Source organism: Podarcis muralis, chromosome 1 (assembly GCF_964188315.1).
Source record: "Podarcis muralis chromosome 1, rPodMur119.hap1.1, whole genome shotgun sequence".
Classification (NCBI taxonomy): Eukaryota; Metazoa; Chordata; class Lepidosauria; order Squamata; family Lacertidae; genus Podarcis; species Podarcis muralis.
The window spans coordinates 12152046-12173044 of record NC_135655.1 but is presented as its reverse complement, the minus strand read 5'-3'; the positions used below and the strand labels follow the sequence as shown (position 1 = coordinate 12173044).

The 20999-nt window shown below is 47.0% G+C and overlaps 1 protein-coding gene and 1 non-coding gene across 3 annotated transcripts in view; one reads left to right on the top strand and one right to left on the bottom strand.

Moving 5' to 3' along the window:
* Positions 1 to 2486: 2486 nt before the first annotated feature.
* On the top strand, positions 2487 to 2555 carry TRNAE-CUC (transfer RNA glutamic acid (anticodon CUC)). Its single transcript has one exon. It is a non-coding gene; the product is annotated as a tRNA-Glu (tRNA).
* Positions 2556 to 16339: 13784 nt separating this feature from the next.
* Positions 16340 to 20999, bottom strand: part of JAG2 (jagged canonical Notch ligand 2) — an 89675-nt gene continuing 85015 nt past the window's right edge. For both annotated transcript variants that reach the window (XM_028746275.2, XM_028746364.2), the window contains one exon: positions 16340 to 20088. In XM_028746275.2, the coding sequence (XP_028602108.2) occupies positions 19616 to 20088 (473 nt within the window). In that variant the 3' untranslated portion in view covers positions 16340 to 19615. The remainder of the gene's footprint in view (positions 20089 to 20999) is intronic.

Genomic DNA, 20999 nt, shown 5'->3' with positions numbered 1-20999 from the left:
CTTGACGGCTCTCCGTGCAGCTGAGCGCAAGGGAGAAGCCACAGCAGCCACACCAAATATGTCACGGCTGGTCGCTTTGGGTGCAGGATAGAGACAAGGGGACTTAAGGGAGGAGATAAAGAGCCCGTCGGGAGGCAAGCCTTTAAACCTGCCACCCAACTTTTGGCCCTAAAATAACTCCTTGCTGAGCATTTATAGTTTAGATTGATGGTGGGGGAATGCGAGGATTATTAGATAAGGCCTCGTCCGCCCCTAGGACAGTTATAAGCGTGCTCCGGGAAGAGGATCAGGTTAGCCACTATATAAATGCCCGGGCAGATTGGCAGAGGTGTCGCAAGAGCACCCGCCTGAGTGGAATTCCAAGGCACATCCTGCTTTAAGGCTGACATTTCAAGGGGAAGCAGAAAGATAGTCTCTCCGGAAACCTGTGTCTACTCGAAACATGCGTCTCTCTCTGTGTCTCTCTGTGTGTTAATGTACAAGTCGTAACACAAAGCAGTGCCAGCTAAGCAGCTCACCAAAACCTGGATCAGAATAGCGTTCATTGTGTCAGTCCATAGACTGGAGCAGAAAGCTCACCGGGATCAACGTTGTGTACCAGGCCGATGCAGTCCCTACCATTAGGCACAATGATTTGCGGTGATTTGGGATCGTCTTTCATGTTTAGTGAGCTGGATGGTGCAATTAACGAGGGCTGTTGCGGTGGAGCAGGGAGTTTCAAACCTCCTGTTTTACCTCAGTTAAACACACGGCCATTTTGCCCTCCCCGTTCTCTCCGCCCCGGAAATGAAACCAAGTTGATCGAGGGACAGCCCAGAATCTGAGAAGGGTGGGGTTAGGGTGATCGAAGGGAGTTTTTGTTTTAATTGCAGATAATTATTTCCCCAGAAATACTTCTAATAAAGTATAATAATAATAATAATAATAATAATAATAATAATAATAATATCTGCCTAGAATGCCCTGTAAATTGAACGCAACAACACAGCAAGCGAAAAGTTGGCCTAGGACCTTTCTCTATGGACGCAAGCTGCATCCACAAACAGTTGCCAAGGACTCACAGCTGCTGCTGCTGCTGAAGCTACAGCTGCCGGGACGTCCTTTACTGGTGCTCTGATGTGTCCTGGGCAGCTGGCAGTGTGGTTGTCCACAATTGCTCACCGCAAGGCACTGAGGGCAGATTCTCCAAGTGTCCCTATTTTCCAGGGACAGTCCTGGATTTACAGAAGCCGCCCCGGTTTCTGGTTTGATCCCAGAATGTCCTGCTCTTCCTTAAAGGTCAAGGGACCCCTGACCATTAGGTCCAGTCGTGGCCGACTCTGGGGTTGCAGCGCTCATCTCGCTTTATTGGCCGAGGGAGCTGGCGTACACCTTCCGGGTCATGTGGCCAGCATGACTAAGCCACTTCTGGCGAACCAGAGCAGCACACAGAAACGCCGTTTACCTTCCCACCGGAGTGGTACCTATTTATCTACTTGCACTTTGACGTGCTTTCGAACTGCTAGGTTGGCAGGAGCAGGGACCAAGCAACGGGAGCTCACCCCATCACAGGGATTCGAACCGCCAACCTTCTGATCGGCAAGTCCTAGGCTCTGTGGTTTAACCCACAGCGCCCCCTGTGTCCCTCTGCTCTCCCTTAGGACGTCCCTATTTTCACTGGAGAAATGTTGGAGGGAATGGAGTCATTTGACCCCCCGAGACGTGGAGATAAGTAACTATACAACCTTTAGAAGACATCTGAAGGCAGCCCTGTATAGGGATGTTTTGTAACATTCAATGGCTGGTGTACAACAACAACAACAATTATTATTACAGTCATACCTCATGTTACATTCACTTCATGTTACATTCTTTCAGGTTACGTCCCACAGTGACTCGGAAGTACCGGAAAGGGTTACTTCTAGGTTTCGCCGCTCACCCATGCGCAGAAGTGCAAAATGACGTCACACGCATGCGCAGAAGTGGCAAATCGCAACCCGCGCATGCGCAGATGTGCCGTCGCAGGTTGCATTCTTTTCATGTTGTGGACGGGCCTCCGTAATGGATCCTGTTCGTAACCAGAGGCACCACTGTATTATTATTGAATAAGACGTGCAATTATGCTAGTGAGCAGAGGAACATAAGCCGAGCTTTGCTGGATTAAGCTGGTGGCCTCCTTATTCTTACAGTGGCTCGTCCGATGTCTCTGTGTGCCTCCCTTATCCTCAACACAGCCCTCCCTCTCTCCTGCATACACTTGAGTCGATCTCCAAGCCTGAGTTAACCTACGTCATGCAGAGCGGGGAAGCCAGATGGGTATGAGGGACGTGCACACTGACCTCTAGCCTTGACCTCCCTGTCGACCTCATTCGCCGTTTGTGCAGCAGAGATGCTGGCGGTGCTGAAAGAAGGGAAGGAGCTAAACTGAGCCCTACTGCAAGTCCTCCATGCATGGCTGTTGCCCAAGCACCAGGGATTGAAGCATCCAGACCTCCAAATCATCTAGGGCTGTAGCTCAGTGGAAGAGCATCTGCCTCTCATGCAGAACGTCCCAGGTTCAAACCCTGGCGTCTCCAGGTAGGGCTTGGAGAGAGCCCTGCATGAACCCCTGGAAAGCTGCTGCCAGTCAGTGTGGACAATACTGAACTAGATGGGCCCTATCTTCCTAATGATGCTGGGTGATATTTCTATCTATTGTACCTCTTGGCTTCCAGAGTGGGTTAAGAACATAAGATCAGCCTCCTGAGTCAGGGCAATGGTCCGTGTAGTCTAGCATCCTGTTCTCACAGTGGCCAACCAGGTACCTATTTGGGAAGCTTGCAAGAAAGTGCCATTCAGATGTGCTGAGAGAGCACAGTTGCATTGACTTCCACCAATCCCACAATGCCTCCTTTACCTTTCATTGTGTCTTCCTGTTTTCCTTATTGTCTCTATCCTAACATCTGGATATAAATCCCTCTTTCTTATCCGGAACGGTCCGGATGGTCCGGAATGAAGTCAATGTTTGTTTTTCTTTCTAGTGTTTATATTATTAACTTGTAAGATATGGATTGGGGACGCGGGTGGCGCTGTGGGTTAAACCACTAAGCCTAGGACTTGCCGATCAGAAGGTTGGCGGTTTGAATCCCTGTGATGGGGTGAGCTCCCGTTGCTCGGTCCCTGCTCCTGCCAACCTAGCAGTTCGAAAACACGTCAAAGTGCAAGTAGATAAATAGGTACCACTCCAGTGGGAAGGTAAACGGCGTTTCCGTGCGCTGCTCTGGTTCACCAGAAGCGGCTTAGTCATGCTGGCCACTTGACCCGGAAGCTGTACGCCAGTTCCCTTGGCCAATAAAGCGAGATGAGCGCCCCAACCCCAGAGTCGGCCACGACTGGACCTAATGGTCAGGGGTCCCTTTACCTTTAAGATATGGATTTGTGTTTTTTTGTGTATGTTGGTTTTTGTGTATTGTGTATTGTTATTTTTCGTGTTGTTGCTGTTATGTGGAAAATAATAATAAAATTTAATAAAATTTAATAAATAAATAAATTTAATAAAATTTAATAAATAAATAAATAATAAAAGAGAGCACAGTTGCTGAGGCTGATGGTAGCCTTAAACATCCCAATATTCACCCTAACCCTCCTGCTAACTCAAGCGGGATTCCCCACCCGCAAGTCCAGCCTCCTTGGCCCCCTCTGTTACAGGAAGTCGGCGCATATTCTGAGCACTGGATTGCAGCAAAGTGCTGAAGCGAGCAACCAGCACAACCCCCTTTGCTTATTTATTTAGGCGCATTAGGGGTTATCCAGGGTAGACTCTGTTACAGAAGAGGGAAGAAAACAAGCCTTCATTTGCCCAGCAGGGAAGCCGTAGCCCTCAGGAGACCAGTAAGCATAGCAGCACCTCAACGCAGGAGACTGGTGGCATGGCAGCACGAATACACAGGGGGCCAGGGAGCAAGCCTGGCTTCACAGAGGAGCTGAACACTTCAGTGACCCTGGAACAGAGGACACAGGTGGGGCACAGGATGTTCTCGCAAGGCCAGGGCTGATCTGCTTAGCTCAGCATCCCCCAAACCTCTGATAGGCTTGGCACGTTAGATTTTAAAATCCCAGATGACTGCTCTCTCTTTCCTCTTTCTCTCTTTCTCTTTTTTAAAAGAAAAAGGAGCCAGGGTGTGTGTGTGTGTGTGTGTGTAGATTTACAGCAGAGAAACAGCAGGGGGGAGTGTGCTTAACCCGTTCCCCTCCCATCGCTTTTCTGCTGCAACTCTCCCTCTCTGCTCCTCTTTCCCCATAGTAGGAAATGTAAACGGAGGTTTTCCTTGAAGCACATTTTATTTTCTGAATTGCAATAGGCAAAGAGAGTTACTGCACGTGATTCTTCCACCCCAAAAGTTTTGGTGTTGGCAGAAGACATTTTGCTGCCCAAAGCGGTGCCTCCCTGCCACTCCAGTTTTGAAAAACATTGCCACTCCCATGAGCTTCTAAGCAAATCCTTTACACTAATGCCAGGGAACCAATGTGGGACCCTTCAGATATTTCAGACTACAAATCCCATCTGGCCCAACAAATATTACCAGCGGTCAGGGATGATGGAAGTTGTAGTCCAGAAACATCTGGAGGGCCAAAGGTTCCCCATCCCTGCCTTATGTTCTTGCGTTCTTCACTCATGTCTTCTTTTTTTGCACCAGCTGAAGATGTTCTGTTCAAATGAAACCTTGGCTGGATCTGGTTTAGTGCTACATCCATTTTTGGGTACCAGGCCTGCTGGCCTGGCCCCGGGACCATGACGGCCCAGGGCCACGCACACCATGGGTACAAGGGTGTCTGATATCAGCACACCTGATGTCGGCACCCCCTGTGGCGTGCTGATGTCACACACACGTGCCAGCAGGCATGCAATGGCCTGGGCACATTTTTGAGAGGGGCAGAATCATCACCTTGCCAACAAAGGTCTGTATAGTCAAAGCTATGGTTTTCCCAGTAGTGATGTATGGAAGTGAGAGCTGGACCATAAAGAAGGCTGATCGCCGAAGAATTGATGCTTTTGAAATATGCTACTGGAGAAGACTCTTGAGAGTCCCTTGGACTGCAAGAAGATCAAACGCATCCATTCTGAAGGAAATCAGCCCTGAGTGCTCACTGGAAGGACAGATCCTGAAGCTGAGGCTCCAATACTTTGGCCACCTCATGAGAAGAGAAGACTCCCTGGAAAAGAGCCTGATGTTGGGAAAGATGGAGGGCACAAGGAGAAGGGGACGACAGAGGACGAGATGGTTGGACAGTGTTCTCGAAGCTACCAGCATGAGTTTGACCAAACTGTGGGATTCAGTGGATGACAGGAGTGCCTGGTGTGCTCTGGTTCATGGGGTCACGAAGAGTCGGACACCACTAAACGACTAAACAACAACAACAGCGATCAGGCACACACTCCCACGGGCTCCTTCATTGGTGCCTGGCCCCTCACGCCCAGCGACAGCTCTGCTCTCAGGTCAGGGCTTTTGCTGCAATGGAGAAACATGACTTTCCTTCTGACTAAGAGGAGTGGCAGAGGCAACCATGCCATTTTGCAAAATTAAGCATTCATTCCTCAGGTACCCTCCCATTGTTTTATTCCTTGCATGGTTCATTTCCAGTCTCCATCCCGCTTCCATTCTAAGGCCAACGCAGCAGCCAATCAGCAGGCAGCCATCCAGGGAGGGAACAGAACGAACGGGCTTGTATGTTTCAGGCCGAGGTTTCATCCTCCTGCGGGATGCTTTCTGCACAGTCTATCCAAGGAGGGAAGAGGAATGGAATGTGTGATGACAGCAGCCTGCAGAGAGGCTGTCGGCAGCCATCTAAGTCAAAGGCTGTCATGAGAGCCGTGGGTCTCTGGCCTTCCCGATGATCTAAAGCTGGTATTCAAAAATGGGAGCCCCAGTAGAGGGGATATTTTCAGAGGGTGCGTCTTGATAAATGCACACAAGCTGGAATTGAGCCAGAGGAGGACATGAGACCTGTTGAATCAGGCCAATGGCTTTTCAAGTCTGACATCTTGGGCAGCCAGATGTTAGTGCAATAGACCTCTCTTGCTGCTGCTTCCCAGTCAGTGGTTTTCAGAGACAGGCTGCGTCCGATCATGGAGGTAGGATATAAAGTAGCAGCTGTTGACAGCCTTATTCTCCATGAATTTGTCTAAACACCCTTTAAAGGACTGCTGTAAAGCATCTGCTGGAGGAGACTCTTGAGATCAAACCTATCCATTCTTAAGGAGCCCTGAGTGCTCACTGGAAGGACAGATCCTGAAGCTGAGACTCCAATACTTTGGCCACCTCATGAGAAGAGAAGACTCCCTGGAAAAGACCCTGATGTTGGGAAAGATGGAGGGCACAAGGAGAAGGGGACGATGGAGGACCAGATGGTTGGACAGTCTTCTTGAAGCTACCAACATGAGTTTGACCAAACTGCGGGAGGCAGTGGAAGAGAGGAGTGCCTGGCGTGCTCTGGTCCATGGGGTCACAAAGAGTTGGACACGACTAAGCGACTAAACAACGAAAAGCATCTGTAAATGCAGTGGTAGAGCCAAACTGATGCTCCTGCTGGTTCCTTTACACCCCCCCATGCATCTCTCCTCCCTCCTCCTGGAAAGCAACAGCAACCCACCTGCTGGGAAGCTGGCACAGCGAACCCACCTCATTTGGCAAGCTACTTCCAGAATCATTCCTGGGTGCCTTCGGTCTTCAGCTCAAAGCAAACCTTCTCTTCTCCTGATTGCCTGTTTTCAGATATTATAGATATCGATATGCTCCTTCTCCTCTAAAGGAAGCCAAAAGATCTAAGTGTTTACAATGTAAGAGAAGTCTGCTGGATCAGGCCCATGGCCCATGTAGTCCAGCATCCTGTTCTCACATTGGCCAACCAAGCAGGGCCAGAGCACAAGGCATTCTTCTCTCCTGTGGTTTCCAGAAACTCATATTCAGAAACATTACCTCCTCCAGCTGTGGAGGAAGATCATAGCCATCATGGCTAATAGTCACAGAGCCTTCTCCTCCATGTCGTCCCCCCCCATTCTCTTTTAAAGATGTCCAAGTTGGGAGCCATCACTGCCACCAGTCATTAAACTAAAGGCAAAGGACTCCTGGATGGTTAAGTCCAGTCAAAGGAGACTATGGGGTTTTTAGGCCTAGGGAGCTGGCGTTTGTCCACAGACAGCTTTCCAGGTCATGTGGCCAGCAGGACTAAACGGCTTCTGGAACAGAGCAGAACAGAACAGAACAGAACACCGTGATGGAAACCAGAGCGTGCGGAAACGCCGTTTACCTTCCTGCCACAGTGCTACCTATTTATCTACTTGCACTGGTGTGATTTCGAACTTCGAGGTTGGCAGGAGCTGGGGCAGAACAATGGGAGCTCACTCCATCACAGGGATTCGAACCAACAACCTTCTGATCAGCAAGCCCAAGAGGCTCAGTGGTTTAGACCACAACGCGAAGAAGGGCTCTTATTTTATCTGTCCACAGTGCTCCTGCATTCAGCTTCATTGCGTGTCCACGAGATCTGGGGTTATGAGAGCTGGAGAAAAACCTTTCCTCTAGCCACTTTCTCCATGCCAAGAATAATTTTACAAACTCCTGCCATGTCTCCTCCTACCCACCTCTGAGCATAGAAGCCCCAAACTTTGCAATCCTTCCTCATCCCTCTCTCCCTGGAACGTCTCGCTGTTCCCAAAGCTGGGCAACTGTTTCCTCCCCATCTTCCCTTTCCTCCTGGTGATTGTGGGGTATTTATGAAATACCAGGAGAAAGTTAATTAAAGGAGTCAGCCGCTGGCACATGGTGGACGTACCAAGCACACACCAAAAGGTAAAGGAGGCCCAATGGGAGCCTGCCTCTTGTAATCCCGCTGAAATGAGATAACCACCCTCCCTGTTCGCTTAGCTTCATTCTTCTTCTCTCGCACACAAGCTGCCACTACACGGCATTCCTCCCTGGGCAAGCATGCCTGGTCTGGTCTAGCCCAGGAAGCACTGGGGCAGAGCTGTTCTTTTCTGGAATGCTAACCAGTCTGCCTGATAGATGTGCACAATTCCCTTGAGCTCTTACCTGCTGCCATGCCTCCATGAAGAGATCTTATCTCGTTTATTATAGCCAGCATTCACTCTTGCGAGTGGTATTCGGGCATGCAGGAGGGTTTCAAGCAGAGAGAAAGGGCTTGCTATTTCTCTCTTCTTTTTAAAAGGGTGGGGGTGGGGAAATAGCCCTGTTATATATTCTTTCTTGTGTTTCTTTTTGCCAATCCAATTTTGTGCAAAGAAAGAGGAAAATTCTTGGAACAGAGGAGTTCCAGCTGCTTAGATTCTTCTCGTCTTCCCTTCCTACTTGGTCCTGGGAGGGAGCTAGAAAAGGATGAAAAGGCGCCTTCCCAGTGTTTGGTGAGAAAAAGCAAAAACGCCTCAAGAGCTAAAGGCTGGTTCGTTTTAATTAAACTTTCTCCCAGTAGCGCAGAAATATTCCATGTCAGCAGAAGACACACTGAGACAATTTCTATATATGAAGGAAGCCCCCTGTTGATATTAGGTAAAGGGACCCCTGACCATTAGGTCCAGGCGTGGCCGACTCTGGGGTTGCAGCGCTCACCTCGCTTTACTGGCCGAGGGAGCTTCCGTGTCATGTGGCCAGCATGACTAAGCCGCTTCTGGCGAACCAGAGCAGCGCACGGAAACGCTGTTTACCTTCCCGCTGGAGTGGTACCTATTTATTCACTTGCACTTCATGCTTTCAAACTGCTAGGTTGGCAGGAGCAGGGACTGAGCAACAGGAGCTCACCCTGTCGTGGGGATTAAAACTGCCGACCTTCTGATTGGCAAGTCCTAGGCTCTGTGGTTTAACCCACAGCGCCACCCGTGTCCCTTAGCCTGTTGATATCCCTTCACTGCAATACACCCACACAAAATCATGCTGCATCAATGAGGGAAGGAGCTGTCAATTTTGACCGCTCTCCGTTTCTGATGTTTCCAATCTTCAATTCTGTTCTCCGAATTTCAGAAAGCGAAATTACATTCAGAAAGCGAATATTCAGAAATTTGCTTTCAGAGAAACTGAATTAGGTTGGTTCACCTTTAAATGGAAACTGAATCCTAATTTTCACCCATTCCTCTTTGCCTCTTCTTGTAGGGGCAACTGTCAAAGGCACATTGAAGTACTGTCGGAACAATGCTTCTTATGATCCTGGGCATCTTTGGAAGAAATCCATTATTTTCAGGAATGTGTGTCCTTCCAAGGTATGTCCCCGATCTTGGCTCTCAATGGCACAGAGGATGCCCATATTCCTTCAAGTACTTAAAAGCACACAAACACATCAAAGAGTTGAAAGTGCTCCAGATGTGTTACTGGAGTGGAATAAAAGAAATGCATTGTTTTTCATTGTGATAACTAGGCTTGGGTCAGGCTTGGTGCATTTGCTTCCTATGGGATAAAGGGAAGAAGAGGCTGCCATTTTGCCAGGGGAGAGTCATTTCAGATCTAGGTCCAGTTACCCACAATGATCAACATGTTCCCACTAGGCCAATGGCTGATGCATTTTTTTTAAAAAAAGTATTTGAAAATATTGTGTGCTGATCCATCAGTTCCTATCCACCCTTTAGCTCATGTAGACCTTTAAAGAAAACAACCATACCAGTGTCCTATCGTTCAGCCTGGAGACTGAGGTCCACCTCCAAGGGTCTTCTGGCGGTTCCTTCATTGCGAAACGTGAAGCTACAGGAACCAGGCAGAGGGCCTTCTAAGAAGTGCCACTCTCCCTGTGAAATGCCCGCCCACCAGATGTCAAGGAAACAAACAGCTATATGACTTTTAGAAGACATCTGAAGCCCTGTATAGGGAAGGTTTTTTTTAATGTTCGGTGTTTTATTGTGTTTTTAATATTCTGTTGGGAGCTGCCCAGAGTGGCTGGGGCAATCTGGTCAGATGGGTGGCATATAAATAATAACCTTCTTATTCAGCACCCTCCCTCCCCTAGGAGTGAAATTGAACAGGCCAAAGCTTCGTTGCAAACCAGCTTCTGTTTTTCTGAGCTCTATGAAATTTGTCTGGATCTATATAACCTTACAAAGCAAGCGGCTATCTTGGTTGGTGTCACTTTGAGAATTAAGCAAGCAATGGGTATCAGACCATCGCATCTCCCCGCCAGAAAGTTCATAAGAACATGAAAACATAAGAAGAATCTGCTGGATCAGGTCAATGGCTCATCCCGTTCTCACAGTGGCTGACCAGACGCCTGTGGGAAACCCTTAGGCGGAGTCTGAGCAGAAGAGCCCTCTCCCTGCCTGTGACATCCAGAACCTGGCATTGAGAAGAGGAGGCGTTTGGATTTGATATACCTAAGGAGTCTCAAAGCGGCTAACAACCTCCTTTCCCTTCCTCCCCCACAACAAACACTCTGTGAGGTGAGTGGGGCTGAGAGACTTCAAAGAAGTGTGACTGGCCCAAGGTCACCCAGCAGTTGCATGTGGAGGAGCGGGGACGCGAACCTGGTTCACCAGATTACGAGTCTGCCGCTCATAACCACTACACCACACCGGCCTCTGACAGTGGAGGCAGACACTCTACACTTCTCCTCCATGAAACCTTCCAATGCTCTTTTAAAGGCATCCAGGTTGGGGGCCATCACTGCCTCCCGGGGTGAGCAAGTTCCGCAGTTCAACAATGCTGCATGAAGAAGTATCCCCCGTTCTTAAGTGGTAGGTTTTCGTTCTGCCTCCTCTCTCCCTTCCTAGGCCCTCTATTGCATTTGTGTGATGATATAACAGAGTTCGGGAGGACGTTCTGCTGGGGCAATGGTCCTGGGTGCATTTTTTGGTGTGGTGGGCTGATGCCACCCTGCCAGCCTTGTTTGGCGAGGTTGGGATCGAAGGGCGCATGTCTGTTGTGTCCTTCTCACACTGCCCTGCCAGGCCCGAGCCAATTCCCAGCCTTGCAAGAAGCTGGGGCATGGCGCCGCTCTGGGGGCGTTGGCGGCAAGGGCAGGGCTCGTGCGGCAGACTCCGTTCATCCTCCACACCCCACTCCCCTGGTGTGTGCACTTGCCCCGGGCACCGGCAAAGCACGCTATGCCACTGGTGGCATGGAAGTGCCACAATGAAGTGACTTTAGAAAGAAAAGTATACCGGTTATATAGGCCCACTCCAGCGAGGCTAGGTATGGGGGTGTGCTTTGCGTTACGCAGAATCCTTTTCTTGTATACCCAGCACAAAATCCATCCGCTTTGTTTGTGGGTTAAGCAACCTGCTGGAAGGGTGGGCCTCCCCCTTCGCTCTAGGTTTCTTTTAGATATTAAAGCTATTGTAAGCTAAATATTTCACACTCCGTTCCAAAGGCAGACTTAGACAGGGAGCAGGATATGCTGTGGGGTATCTCCACGGCCACACTCTGCAGAGTTGCCTTCCCAGTTCCTTTCCAAGGGATGATCTTGGCAGCAGATCATACAGTTCGATGTAAACTGTGTCCATTGTTAACTTGGCCTAACATTCTTCGTGGCTGGAACAACATTCCCCCCCCCCCCAGCGCCTTGAGCCGAATTGTTGCTGAATCCCCTGAAGTCTTGTCGGCTATTTTTATTTAGCTATTCTTCCCACACCCCTCTTTTTTCATATTCACCAAAACAAAATAAAGGGTTTTCCTTTCTCAACCTAGCTTTGGACTGAGGGAAAATGAAAAGGCTGTTTAATGTCTAGTAGAGCTGATTGTGATAAAAGGATTCGTTTTTGTTGTTGTTACGCTTAGAAATAATTCAGAGTAACCGGCTGAATTTCCTGGATGCCCGGAAAAGTAAGTCCAGACTCTTGCATTGTTTGCAGATTGATATCTAAGGCCCTGGAGTACGGCGATATTTTCCCCCGACACTCCGAGAGGCCAGAAGATATGTTAGATTGTGCATGCATAGTTATAAAGGCCAACAGGTGGATGTTGGGTTCTAAATGCAGTCCTCAAAAGAGGAAAGGAAGACGCCCTGAACTAATTTGGCAAAATATACCCAATCATGATGGATGTGATCCCACTTTGAACATTTCCTCAGGGGTTGCCATTCAAAAAAGGAACAGCCCACCATAGTAACTGGATGTGGACTCAACACTGGAAAAAAGGGATGCGGGTGGCGCTGTGGGTTAAACCACAGAGCCTAGGACTTGCCGATCAGAAGGTCGACAGTTCGAATCCCCACGACGTGGTGAGCTCCCGTTCCTCGGTCCCTGCTCCTGCCAACCTAGCAGTTCAAAAGCACGTCAAAGTGCAAGTAGATAAATAGGTACCACTCCGGTGGGAAGGTAAAGGGTGTTTCCTTGCGCTGCTCTGGTTCACCAGAAGCGGCTTGGTCATGCTGGCCACATGACCCGGAAGCTGTATGCCGGCTCCCTCAGCCGATAAAGCGAGATGAGCGCCGCAACCCCAGAGTCGGCCACGACTGGACCTAACGGTCAGGGCTCCCTTTACCTTACAACACTGGAAGGCTAAGGTAGCCTATTCTGTTTGCCCTTCAGCTTGAAAATGCTCTGCTCTCTTCAGAGGTCCTCTTCAATTCCCGCTACCCGCTCTGCTGGGACTCATTTTCCTCCATCAGCACTAATCCATAATAAATGAAGAGCAGTATAATCGGTTGTAAAGTGGAGCCTCCTAAAAGCTTAATGGGGATGGTTTTGTGGGGAACTGAGCATCGTCATTTGTAATCTTGCTACACACACACACACACACACACACACACGGGTTCCGTTCCAAGCGTTCCATGTATATGCAAAAATGCACACTAGAACCGCGCCCCTCATATGAGCATCCTTATCTTTCTGCAGCTGGTGCACCAAGTGGTCCTGGACCTCCAAGCAAGGCCCGCTCAGTGCATGGGCTCTGGGATGCACTTGGGAGATTTCGCAGAGCCCTCGAAATTCCCATGAGATCCAGGCTTCCAGAGCCGGTGTTCTGAGTGGGCCTTGCCAGGTAAGAGAAGCAGAGTGCTTAAAAACTCTTCCCACACTGGGAAAACCCAGAGCAAAAAAAGAGCTCTTAAGCTCTCTGCCTTGTGCGCATTTTAACTGGTGCAATTTCAGGCGGCTGGACTTCAACTCCACAAGTTAAACGAGCGCTAAGATGCTATCATATTCATATGCATGCGCAAACGCAATATCTACAACTTGAGCTGGGGAACACTTCATCCTATCCTAACTGCTGAGTCAGTTCCTCAAAACTTACCGAGTGGGTATGTTTGCAAATTCCATACTGTATATATCAGGGGCAGTGAGTACTATGATCTCCAGATGTTGATGGATTCCAAACCCATCGTCCCCTTGGCCAATGGGTGGGGGTGATGGGTGTTGTATTTCAGCAACATCTGGAGAGCACCTCATTGGCCGCCCCTGCAACATACCAATGGAAAGGTTGTTTCTGTAGATTGACGTCCTCAGGAGCCCACCCTGAGGACCACCTGTAGCTCCTTTGTCCTGTCGCCAACTAGAAGGAAGTCTGTAACTGAAGGCAGAGTCGCCAATAGGAGCTAGAAGAGATTGCTCTCCATAAAATATGCACCTAATTGTGCTGTGCCCAGGTCAAGGCCAGCTCAAAACATTCTGCTACTCGAATAAGTTTCAACCACTCTGCATTGCCCAGGCAATCCCAGAATGGGGATTGGGGGGGGGGCAGGGATACCACCCACTTTGCATTTAAAGGGAAGTTACCTAATCCTCACTTTCCAGAGCAAGATGTAAACTGTAGTGTCCTTCAAAGAAACCACACTTCTCCGATTTTGCAATGCAGTTCTCCAGCCAAGTAATGTGTACAAATACACACACACTGCAGAAAAGTGTCTATAAAATGCATATTAGTGAAAATAATATAACAAATGCATTATATTAGGGAAAATTGCATTGCAATAATGTGTTGGTTATATACATGCAATTTTGCTTATTAATAGAAGTTCTCATGAAAATGCTGATATTTTTTTTTGAAAATTTCTTTTAAAGAAAATGTTGAAATGTAGTCCCCCTCCTCCATGAAGTCATCCAATCCTCTTTTATAGGCATCTAGGTTGGTGGCCATGACTGTCTCCTTTGATAGCAAGTTTCATAGCTTTAAATATGTACTGCATGAAGGAATTTATCTGCCCCGAATCTTCCAACATTCAGCTTCACAGGATGTCCCCTGATCTGGCGTTTTGAGGGAGAAAAACCTTTCTCTATTCACTTTCTCCATGCTATGTTATCATCTTAGGAACTTCTATCATGTCACCTTTTACTCACATTTTCTATAAACCATGACGTCCCAAACACTGCAACCTTCCTTCATGGGGGGGGGGGGTGTCCTCTCTCCATCCTCTGGATCACTTTGTCTGCCCTTTTCCAAACCTTCTCCAACTCTGCCAGATCCCCAAACAGGACAAGGGGGCTGAGTCAGAGGCACTTAAGATGGTACAGCTACCTTCCCAAACTTGGGTCCCCAGCTGTTTTGGGACTACAATTTCCATCATCCCTGACCACTGGTCCTGCTAGCTAGGCATGATGGGAGCTGTAGTCCAAAAATAGCTGGAGACCCTGCTTTACACCACACCACCACTACTCTAGTGCAGGACTTTACACTTATCTGAAGCGCCCTCTTCTTATACGTGACACTGAAGTAATGTGCTCTTTTGCCAACTGACCTGCCACCCCATCAACCTCTCCCTGGCTCAGCTAAAAAACGATGCACACCAGGGATTAATATGGTCACCCGCATTCTATTAAGGCCATCTTCCAGAAGGAGTGGATCTAGGAGAAGATCCTTCTCCAACTACCACTCCTTGATAGATCCCAAGTAAACCACTGAGGAGGCAGCATCTTTGAAGAGCACGTCATTGTACCCAGGGTAGGGAACTTGTGGTATTCTAGATGTCTGGGGTCTCTCTAGCCTCTCTCAGCCCCAGCAAGCATGGAAAGCAGTCATGAATGATGTGACCTGTAGTTCAACATCTGGAAGACCAGATGCCTCTATGTTTGGCGACCAACTGCTAATTTCAACATGCAAGTCATTCCTCCCTTACGGCAAAACATTTGTGCCTTTGGCATCTGTACACAGCACATAGGTCCAAATAATCATGTATGGTCCTGCAGCAATGGCCTGGGAAGTTACATCCTACAGCAGAAGGGGCAAAAGCCAGAGATTATCCTCTCTGTGTGTGTGCTTAACTGACAATGTCTACATAGGACCTTTGCTATTACTTGCCTGTTGCTTCCTATTGCTTCTCTTCTTTCTGGCCTACTTGCATGCCTTTGCACTCTACCGTTCCTGGCCCAGATTCCACCCTCAACTCAAATCTTGCCAGGACTTGCCTGCAAAATGCCAAGGGAGAGAAAAAAGGAAGTGGCTGCTTGCAAGCTGCAACAGAAAAATCCATTTTGTATCCAGAATACAACCCTAAAAGCCCAGTCCAAAGATTCTGCAAAGGGTTGGACCCTGCTGGCTTTTGAAGAGTGTTCACAGGATTCCTCCATTAGGAAACGGATCTCCAGGCCCACAGCACAGAAGCTAGAGACCCACTGAAGGTGGGGGGTGGGATGGAGGAAGACATGGAAATCCAAGAGGTTCACAACACCCCAAGAATCCTCTTGTAAGAGCAGGCCAGCTCCCTCAGATTCATTCTGCAGCAGGAGTCTCACTCAAGTATTATTTGATCTCCCGAGGGTTAATTATCCTGGTTGGTGAAAGAACACAAACAAACACAGAAAACGGCAAATGGCCAAAAGAACTACAGGCTGCATAAATTGGTGCTGGAACATCAGAGGCGTTTGGTGAGTGAAAGGGGTTGCAATAATAATAATAATAATAATAATAATAATAATAATAATAATAGCAGCAGTGCTAGCCCAAAGTTCTGCATGATCAGATTAGGAGGTGCAGATTGAATTCCCCCCTTCAGAATCCACTGTCGACACACTTTGGGTGGATTAAATAAAGAACAGTTTCCCCCCTCAAGTGATTTGCAGTTACAAGCACCTGTGCATTCATGTCTTTTTGGGACTGAGCATTTGAATTGAGTTGCTATTAGCACGGCCAGCTCGACATCTTGCCTTCCAATTCTGAACGGCCACAGGGTCCAAGGGACTAGGAAAACAGAAAGCATTGGAGAAGCAGTTTGGAATGTTACACCAGTGAAAGCATTTTACTAGGTTTTGGAAGGCAGTGGCACTGCTATACAAGGGCAACAAATGATGTGTTGTTGTTTTGAAAAAGGGTTCTCATTCAGAGTTGCATTAGATTTTTTTTTGGGGGGGGGTAGAGTAATAACCAATGAGAAGGGAGATATTGGGATGATAGCCCCAAAACCATTTTGAACATTTAAAGAGCCAAGTAAGGGGGAACAAAAGTGTCAACTGGCAACATTTGTTATAAAATGCTTTAATAAATAGTTTTCTTCCGAAAGCTATCGAAGAACATGTCAAACAAAATGTACTGCACAGAAGTTCCTGCAAATTCCCGCATTCATGTACTGTATAAAATAAAAGTGGATTCAAAAAAACAAACATTCAGGGTTACATTGAGTGGCCAAAACATTGAGAGAGAAACATCAATTTTCTTTGCAATGATAGGATAGCTAAGTAACGTAGGGTTAAGTTTTCCCAGTAATTAAAATAAAGATATAGCTCATTTCTTTAATAATAAAGCTTTTTTTTCTTTTTTTTAAAAAAATCATTAACAACCACCCCACAAATAATGCACAAGCCTTCCGTTATGAATAACCATTTCTTGCAAGGGATTCCACCTTCTGAGACGGAACCAGGCATTTTGACAGATGTTGTGCCATGACCCCCGTTGGAGACATTCTTGGCAGGACTGGCCAGGAGGCGGAGGAGGAGGAATGGGATGAGAGGGCAGAACGGGGGTTCCCAGGGAGGCGCTGGTCTAGGAATTGGGGAGAAGAGCAGGCTAGGAGAGAGAGGAGGCCTTGCCTTGGTGACAGCAGATAACCCTGGCTGTCACAGGGAGCAGCACTGCTTGCCTCCAGGGAGAGGGCTGAGACGAGAAGGGACAGCGAGCTGGCCACGCCAGCTGTGTCACCGAGGACACGGCAACATCTGCAGCAGCAGACTTAGCCTACTTGTGGGAGTCCCCACTTGCTTGCCCAGACCCAAGGCTTGTGAAAACGACCGCATGGATGACTGGCCCGGTCTCCAAAAGCGGAGCCTAGGGTGTGGTTCAAGTGTTGGGGCCTATTAGCTTACACCTAGCCATGCAGCTTAGAGCTCTGTAGCAGTGGCTGGGGAAGTCACTCAGGCGCCTGGGACAGGACGCACCATGGAGCCGCCGGGTTCTGCCTGCCTCCTCCCACTCAGCCGCCCTAGAGCTGGGGGGAGGCAGCGGGAGGACCGTTTGGGGAACACGGAGCCTGCGGGCGCCCAAGCCACTGTGTCTCTCCCAAGAGAGACCCGTGGCTCCTGGCCCAGAAATGGAAGCAACAAGAACTCCCCACATTGGAAGATTGGCAAGTAAAGATGGTCGAATACGTGGAGCTGGCGAAGCCGACAGGGAAGATTCGGAATCGCTGTGATGATTTGTTCCAAAAGGACTGGGGCAAACTTATACGCTATATGAAAGAAAATTGCAAACAGTTTTGAATACGTTTGTAGGTTTAAGTTGAAATGTTTGGTAATGGGAAATTAAGGAGCTGATTTACTTATAAGTAGGTGATTGTTAAAAGATTGATTTAAGGTAAAAAAGTGAATTTAGGAATGTGGAGAAATTGGTAATGAGATATGGAAGTCTGTTAGAGGGAAGGAAGGAGGTCGGTGCTTTATTTAAGTAATGTCTTAAGTTATTTTTTGATACTGAAATGTAATAAAATATGGAAAACTTAATAAAAATTAAATTAAAAGAGAGAGACGCGTGGCTTGGGCGCGCTGCAGGCCACCTGGCATTTTGTCACCCCTCCCTCAGTGGTGATACCCGGGGCGGCCCACACCTACCGCATACCCCTTCCTCTGCCCCTGCTCTGCAGTGATTTCTGAATCATGCAACCTGATCTATGCTCCGCCGCTGCAGTGAATTCTGAAACAAAGCCTTTAATAATAACCAAGCCAAGAGTCCAGGTATGTGGAAGCCTGGCCATCACGGGGTCAAGAAAAGCAGCCCTGCGGACATCTAATTAATACACAAAAGGTGTGGCACGATGTGCTACAAGTTTCCCAGCCCCCACTAGTAGCAGCCAATGAAGTGGAGCAGAGGCAGGGAAACAACGCGGTGGGGGCATTGTCATGTCAAAACATTTCGAATCGCTACTTGCTATCAAAGGAAAGAGGGAGACAAAAGAGGTGCCAGGACTGCTGTTTTGGTGTCAGGGGTGGGATCTGCCAAAATGCCTGGCTCCAATCTGAGTTTGCCAGCCTTGTTCCACAGAGGTGAATAAGCAAAACAGAAACAAGAAATGAGAAAAAAAAAATTGTTCCCTTCATTAGGCCTGTATTTAAAAAAATAAAATAAAAATGCAAAAAAGCAATACCACATGTAAGACATTCACGAAAGAAAGAAAAATATTGCCCTGTTTTTATACTGTACAGTATACTTACTCTGCGTTCTTGAGATGGGAGGAAACAGTCTGGATCTATTTACATGTGAAATGATGGTGATACATTGGAAAAGTACAAAAAAAAAAGTGATCAACAGATTCCCAACATTGATTGCATTAACATCACTTCCTAATATGGACATAATACCAAAATAAGTTTTATTTGTATTCTTTTTTCATTTTTTTTTAGAAACTGCCATAAAACTTCCCTTTCTGTGACATAAATTAAAAAGGAATGACGTTTAAAAAAAGACCAAAAATATTTTAAGTTATTAACTCAAATATACAGAAATGATTCATTTAAATATGTACATATTTACAAAAACACACTCTCGTAATCTGAAAATAAACTGTTGTCAGTCTTGAGAATACCAAATATGCTATCCTCTTATGGTAAACTTAGATGGGCATGGCAGTCTTTGACAGTTGCTATAGAAAAAGGAAGTTGAAATTTCAAGGCACTTGATGCGTGCTTCAATACTGCAATCCTAAGGTAATTAAAACAAATTTACATAGTCAAATTAAAAAGGCCACTTTTTCCAACCACAGTTTGAAAGATCTCTATAGGATTTTTTTGTTCCAAAAAAATAAGGCATTTTTTTTTGGGTGGGGGGAAACTTGCAGAACTTAAGCGCAGGGAGTGGTTTCTAAGTATGGATTCAAAAGAACAGTTCATGTGAGGGTTTTTTTACCCCTTAAGTCCAGTAACTTCCTCAACCAGGAGGTTTTTAAGCTACTGTTACAACAGGTAAAAAGAAACACGTTCTGTAAACAGTGTAGAGTCTTGGGTGATAAACTTTTATGAAATCGAAAATACAAACTTCCCTCCTCTGCCAACACAGCAAGTGTTCTCCACGTAAGGTTTACAAAAATAGCAACTATCAAAGATTACTCTATCATCTGACAGTCATTGAATAATTTATACAAGGCTAAAAGAAACAAAATAAAGTTTTTATCATTTTAACTTTTTTTTATTCAAAATAAAGTAACTATGAACATTTGACTCCAGACAATTAAGTCCTTGGTGCAAAGCGGAGACGCCAATTTCTCCAACTCTGTTCAACGTTGACAGCGCGGATATGGTCCAAACAAAGATTTAGTCTCTTCCGCCTTCAAGGTTTGCTGTGTTCACATTTTTTACAGATCTGTTGTCCATTTTGGTTGTCTGAAGAGATTTCTTAATAGGACTATTCTCTAAGGAATCCATTGCCTTTGCTGACAAAGGCTTAGAGTGTTTGTGAGAGAGGAATTTGTCCATTTCCATGACCTCTCTCTCTTCCTCCTCCTCCTCTTCCTCATACTCTGTGTACTCCTCTACTCCGTCGTAAGTTCTTTTTTGAGGAGCTATAAAATTTTTGGGTTCATAATGAATGCCTTTGCGGTTGCAAGGTCTCTCAATAGGATTCCATATGGGATTTAGAGGCGCCCATTGGTTATTTGCAGCCTCTTCTATGGATGGGCGATTTCTCTCTCTCTCTTTTCTTCTCTTTCGCGTCCACCACACACAGATAATTATACAGGTTAACCACACAATGCTAAAAACTACACAAAGGATTGGAACCAGGTAATCTAGAAAACACAAGCCAAACACACAGCTTAGTGAGCAACTGCTAAGCAAGACAGAATTGAAGGCATGTGCAAATAAAGTCTCCAAGAGGCGTGATAAATACCTGCTCCAAGGGGACATTAAAAATCTAGCTGTTGTTCAACTGAAGTCTCATTCCACACTTCCTCTTGTCCTGCTGCTTTCTCCCAGGGGGAAAGCACTCTTTAGTGCTCAATTGGAGCATAAAAATGGCAATTTGGGTTTTCTCTGGATTGACTGTTTGCTCCGATTCAGAGCAGGTTTTCCCTGAGAAAGAAGCAGGCCAAGGGGGAAACTGCTTGGATCTGGACCCATGCTTTCAAAGCACAGGACAAATAGGAGTGTGGACGATCCCCAAGGTTTTTGGTTTTTTCTTTAAGTTTTGCCCATTTTGGTCCTCCAAGAGCATTGTGTGGAAAGCAGAAAGCAACAACGCAAACCCCTTGTCCCTACAGCTGTCCCATTTGGAACTTGCTTCCATGTAAAGCGCCTGCCTCAGTTTACTAAAACACAAAATCTAACCTTTAGGGACACAATATGCCCAAGCAGTGGTATCTGTTAGCCAGTAGGAAATAGAAGTGACATGGATGTAAAAACAACCACCCCTCAAATAAGCCAGCCTAGAATTCAACACTATTTTTTTTATATAAAAAAAAGGGGGGGGGGGGGAGAGGAAAGGCCAAATATGGTAGGTATCAAATTTGTTAGTATTTCAAATACAGTTGTACCTTGGTTTTCAAACAGCTTAGTTCTCAAACTAAGCTGGCTCCCGAACACCACAAACCCGGAAGTGACTGTTCCAGTTTGCAAACTATTTTTGGAAGCCAAACATCCGATAGGGCTTCTGCAGCTTCTGAATGGCTGCAGGAGTTTCCTGCAGCCAATCAGAAGCCGC